Below are 5,714 nucleotides of genomic sequence, written 5' to 3' on the forward strand. Positions count from 1 at the left end.
AAGTTATAACTTCAGATTGCTCTATTTAGAAATCAGCACACAGATCGTATTTACAACCTTACAAGAAAACTATCAGTAAACAAAACAGGCAATGCTTTTCAAAATTAGAACATTACGTACAGTTTCTGAGTTAATGAACACTGTTTTTAAAAACGTTATTTTAAATGTCAAGCTTTTACATTAGTGCAACCTTCCAGTAGGTATTTCTTTTCTTTTCTTGGAGTAAAAAAATTCAGATTTTCTTCCTTGTTCATGCTTCACTCCATCGTCGATCTCTTTGTTTGGCTTATCGAAGATGATGTGGAACCTCCACCTAGAAAAGAATGTTAGATGTTAATGATGGGGGGAAAAGGCAGATAGAAGCTGAATCATACCACAAAGGTCAACAATTGGATGCTTCACAGCACCAGCCAGACTGTTTCCAGCCATGTTAACGCTGTGAAGTGTCAGGTCAGTTATCAAAGTTCCGGAGAATGGATTCTATAAATACCTGCAGCGCTGAGGGGATGGAATGTAACAGCTACACCGAGAGACCCCCATTATCTGAGGGCAGAGATGATTTTCCACAACAACGTGACGAGCTGTGTAATGGCTCCTCTTAACAATAAAAACACTTCCTCTACTGAGGTGCTACCTATTAGTTTTAATATTTGTTTATTGTGTGAATGTTTATGAAGCATCCACACCACTGTGATCCATTTTTCTTCCGTATATTTTTCTGCATCGTTCTCGTTCCACAATGTTTGTGCTATTTCAACTCGTATATCAAAACGTTCAGCTCTTTCAGGATAATCTTGCTATGACTTTTGGTGTTGGTGCAACTTTAGCTTTTTGAAATATTTAGCCTTTTCTGCCACTTTCTTTTCATAGAAAATGAATTGAGCTCATTTTACATCCTTCAAATCTTTAGATCTGTTTACAACCTTTTACTGCTTCTTTCACATTTTGTTCTGGTTCAGCTTATTTCAGCTTCTTTGTGCAAATTTAAACTTTTTTCCAGCTAATTTCAGCTGTTTTTTCAGCTGTTTTGTGCTCCTTTCAGATTCTTTCTGCAAACTACAACATTTTTGTGCTTCTTCTAACTTCTTTCTGCTCATTTCTGCAAGTTTCAGCACTTTCTGCTATTTCAGCAACTATTTAGCTGTTATGTTCATTTGAGCTTTTTCAGCTAATTCCACATTTTTCTCACTAATATCAACGTTTTTCAGCCTAATTCAGCAAAAATGTGCTCTCTCCACTTCCTTCTGATAATTTTAGCTTCTTTCTGCATTTTTAGCATTTTTCCAGCTCTTTTTTTCTAATTCCAGCTTTTTCAAATCATTTCTACTATTTTTAGTTAATTTCTGCTTATTTCAACCTAATTCTGCCAAATTGTGCTCTCTCTACTTACTTTTGCTAATTTAAGCTTGTTCTACATTTTCAGCTAACTGTTTAGCATGTTTAGCTATTTCAGGTGTTTTCAGATAAATTAACATTTTTTGTGGTAATTTTTGCTACTTTCAGCCTAAGTAACGTCTTTCTGGTAATTTCAGCTTAGTATGCTCTTTTTAGCTTTTTTCTGCAAGTTTGCGCATTTTCTGCTTTTTTAGCTACTATTTAGCTCTTTTATGCTCATTTGAGCTTTTTTTTATTTATTTATTCAGCTAATTCTACATTTTTTGCACACATTTCAACATTTTTCAGTCTAATTCAGCAAAAATGTGCTCTCTTCACTTTTGGTAATTTCAGCTTCTTTCTGCATTTTTAGCTACTTTTCAGCTATTTTTTGCTAATTTCAGCTTTTTCAGATAATTTCAACTTTTTTTTTTTTTAGCTAATTTCTGTTTATTTCAGCCTAATTGGGCAAAATTATGCTCTCTACTTACTTTTGCTAATTTAAGCTTGTTCTACATTTTCAGCTAACTTTTTTGCATTTTTAGCTCATTTCAGATGTTTTCAGATAAATTCAAGTTTTTCATGGTAATTTCAGCTACTTTCCGCCTAATTAACTTCTTTCTGCTATTTTCAGCTTAGTATGCTCCTTTCAGCGTTTTTCTGCAAGTTTCAGCAATTTCTGCTATTTCGGCTACCATTTAGCTGTTTTATGCTAATTTTAACTTTTTCAGCCTATTCCACATTTTCACACTCATTTCAGCTTTCCACTTCCATCTGGTAGTTTAAGATTCTTTCTTCCATTTCAGCTACATTTCAGCATAATTTTAGCTCATTTCAGCAGTTTTTCAGCCATTTCTACAGCAATAAGCATTCACACTGCATTTTTGCAGGAAATGCAATTTCTCTAGTTATCTTTGTTTTCCATTTCAGTTTTGGTGGCCTTAGGATCGCTTCTCTGTTTTTTGCAGATGATGTGGTCCTATTGGCTTCATCAGGTCATGATCTACAGCTTTTGCTGGAGAGGTTCACAGCCAAGTGTGACGTGGCCGGGATGAGGATCAGTTCCTCCAAATCCAAGGCCATGATCTTGAGCTGGAAAAGGGTAGAGTGCCCTCTCCGGGTTGGGGAGGAGGTCCTGCCCCAGGTGGAGGAGTTCAAGTATCTCGCAGTCTTGTTCACGAATGATGGAAAAATGGAGCGTGAGATCGATAGGCAGATAGGTGCAACATCGGCAGTGAAGCGGGCGCTGTACTGGTCTGTTGTGGTGAAGAGAGAGCTGAGTCAAAAGGCGAAGCTCTCAATTTACCGGTCGATCTACGTTCCTACCCTCATCTATGGTCATGAGCTTTGGGTTGTGGCCGAAAGAACGAGATCACGGATACAAGCGGCCGAAATGAGTTTTCTCTGCAGGGTGTCTGGGCTCTCCCTTAGAGACAGGGTGAGAAGCTCGATCATCCGGGAGGGACTCGGAGTAGAGCCGCTGCTTCTCCACATCGCGAGGAGCCAGTTGAGGTGGCTCGGGCATCTGGTTAGGATGCCTCCTGGACGCCTCCCTGGTGAGGTGTTCCAGACACGTCCCACCGGGAGGAGGCCCAGAGGAAGACCCAGGACACGCTGGAGGGACTATGTTTCTCGGCTGGCCTGAGAATGCCTTGGGATTCCCCCGGAGGAGCTGGCCCAAGTGGCTGGGGAGAGGGAAGTCTGGGCCTCCCTACTTGGGCTGCTACCCCCACGACCCGACCCCGGATAAGCGGAAGAAAATGGATGGATGGATGGATGGATGGATGGATGGATGGATCTTTGTTTTCCATTTCAGCTGATCATCCACTTCAGGATAAAAATACAAAACATGACAAGCCTGGCTCACTCTATCATTGTCTGTATTCTCTGTTCTTGTCTGGGTGTGAAAGCGTTGGGCTGGTGCTGCACACACCGAGATGATTCAGACACCACCGACTCCGTGTCATCCTCGTCTAAATTTACCTCCCATCTGGGCTGATTTCAGTTTAGAGATCTGCAGTTTTTCAACATCTCACCCGTCTCAGGTTGCGGACGCTGCTGGTGCGGATTGACTCCATCAGCTGATCGTGGGCAGACCTCATGGGGGTGGATGGCCTGCTGCCCTCCTCCCCTCTTCTGTCCGCAGCCATGGGCCTCAAGGCATTCTTTAACTCCTTCAGGATGCTGCTCGTCTCATCTTTACTCGTCCCTTTCCCCTTCTTGGCCTTCTTCCCTTTTGTTTTGGTCACCTTTTTGCTGCCCTCATGGGCCTTGATGACCTCTGCAATCATCCTCGTGGGCTTCTTCTTCTCTTGCTGTGGGAAAGACGGTGCCGGGGGAGGAGGAGGTGGTGGGGGTGGAGGAGGAGGAGGTGGCGCTGGGGGAGTTTGTTTTCTAGCCGGGTCATTTCGTGGCAGCTTGGGTGAGGACCAAGGGGAAGTGTACGGTGATGAACTAAGTGTTCCTTTCTACAGAAAATAAAAAGAAAATGATTACAAACAAATACTTTTAAAAATACAGCAAAAAGTAAAAAATACCATAAGACAAAGTGCTATATTTAATAAAACATTTCAGATAAAATAGTCTGGCTTCATCACGTCTGAAAATATTTATAGTTTTATTACCCCCAACGGAGCATTTTCAGACTGCAGGTTTACTTGTGGTTCCTATAGGTTCTAAAAGTAGAATGGGAGGCAGCGCTCTCACTTATCAAGATCTTCTCTTGAAGAACCAGCTCCCAAATTTTGTTCACAAGGCTGATACTATGTCTACCTTCAAATTTGATCTATGAACATGTAACCAGGTATGGTTGACCTAAACTGGAGTAATTTTAATATGATTTAACTATAGGTAACTGAATTTGATTTGGACTTCTTTACTTTTTTTCTGTTTGCCGTCCTAAGTCTGGAGTGGTGGCAAATATGTAACAAATTTTCCAACTGAATTGAGCTCAACACTCCAGCCCTGATCCTTGGTGAGATGAGCAGCATCTAACCAGTGAAGATGTTCGAGGGTTCACGGGTCCGTCTTGCCCCCCCTGCAGTAGCTGCCTCTGCTCCTGCAGCCGTTTCTGTCTCTGGCGGTCTTGGTTCCTGGTCAGGATCCCGGTCATGCTCATTCTGGGACCAGGGAGGTTGAATTGGTAACCCAGTTTGATCAAAGTATAGTTTTCCCTCAGAATCTTCACCATCTCCATTTCCACCTGCAGGAGGTTAAAGAAACATCATTATCGTCACGGTGGTGCGAGGAGACCTGAGATAAGTTTGACTTGGGCTGACACGGACCTGTCCTCCACACATGTGTCTCTGGTTGTGGAACCGAAGCTCAGTCAAGGTGTTGTTCCCTGGAAGTGCTTGAACCAACGCCATCACACCCTTTCCACTCACATAGTTGGACTCTATATTCAGACTGATGATGGACGAGTTCTCCTTCAGCATCTTAGCAATGGCCAGAGCTACGTGGTCATCGGCCCGAGTGTTTGCAAGACTGAACACTCGTACATGGCTGTTGGGTCTTAGCGCTTCAGCAAATCGAATGAGGGTTTCCTAAATGAGAATATCTGTGTTAGTTTGTGGGTCATAAGCACGCACAAATGCAACTAAAAGTCACGGAGCATTTTGTTTAGTTCCCAGTCACAGAAGGCCTTACTACTAAACGCGCTGAGAGCTTGGTAATCAACATAAACTTGTTAAAACCTTTGTGACTATTTATGATCATACATCTCAGAATCCATGAGACTGTCTAAAACGAAGATAACCAAAACCAAACCTGAGCTTGGATCCTTCAAACTAGGGATGCACGATATTATCGGCATGGTATCAGCCAATATTAGAGTTAAAGTTCAATATTGGACATCGGCCATTCCATCAAAATAACTCACCGATATAAAAGGTGCTGTTTTTGTATGACAACCCATTGACAAGGATGCCTGCAACGCCAGCACAACGTGATGACGTCACGTGTGCCTACCTGATCTCAAGGCGGAGAGGAAAATTCAAAATGTCAGCGGTGTGGAAGTTTTTTTCGTTGAGGATGTCAGATTACAGAGATTTTTGGATTACATTGAGCCTTGCTACATCGTCCCCAGTCTGAGATATTTTTCCAACGTAACCTTACCAGAGTTACAAGCCGTCATTTCCGACATCATTGAAAAGCTAACAGCCGATAGCACTTGGGTGAGTTTTACCACAGACATTTGAAAGTCGTGTTAGCCCCGTTAGCATTAGTCTAACCCATTAATCTTACGGCACAAAGGATAGACAAAAACTTTGAACTTAAAAAAGGCTGTCCTTCAGGCACAAGAGTGCAGAGGATCCCACATTGCAGCTAGGAACCCGCTA

At 42.3% G+C, this 5,714-nt stretch overlaps 1 protein-coding gene across 1 annotated transcript in view; it reads right to left on the reverse strand.

Annotated features, from left to right (window-relative positions):
- Positions 1-247: 247 nt before the first annotated feature.
- Positions 248-5,714, reverse strand: part of lmod2b (leiomodin 2 (cardiac) b) — a 7,000-nt gene continuing 1,533 nt past the window's right edge. Inside the window, exons 3-6 of the mRNA XM_037696065.1 lie at positions 4,659-4,919; positions 4,370-4,576; positions 3,411-3,842; positions 248-313 (exon numbers count right to left, since the gene is read on the reverse strand). Coding sequence (XP_037551993.1) covers positions 287-313; positions 3,411-3,842; positions 4,370-4,576; positions 4,659-4,919 — 927 coding nt within the window. The 3' untranslated portion in view covers positions 248-286. The remainder of the gene's footprint in view (positions 314-3,410; positions 3,843-4,369; positions 4,577-4,658; positions 4,920-5,714) is intronic.

The sequence above is a fragment of the Nematolebias whitei genome, chromosome 22 (assembly GCF_014905685.2).
Source record: "Nematolebias whitei isolate Nwh7 chromosome 22, NemWhi1, whole genome shotgun sequence".
NCBI lineage: Eukaryota > Metazoa > Chordata > Actinopteri > Cyprinodontiformes > Rivulidae > Nematolebias > Nematolebias whitei.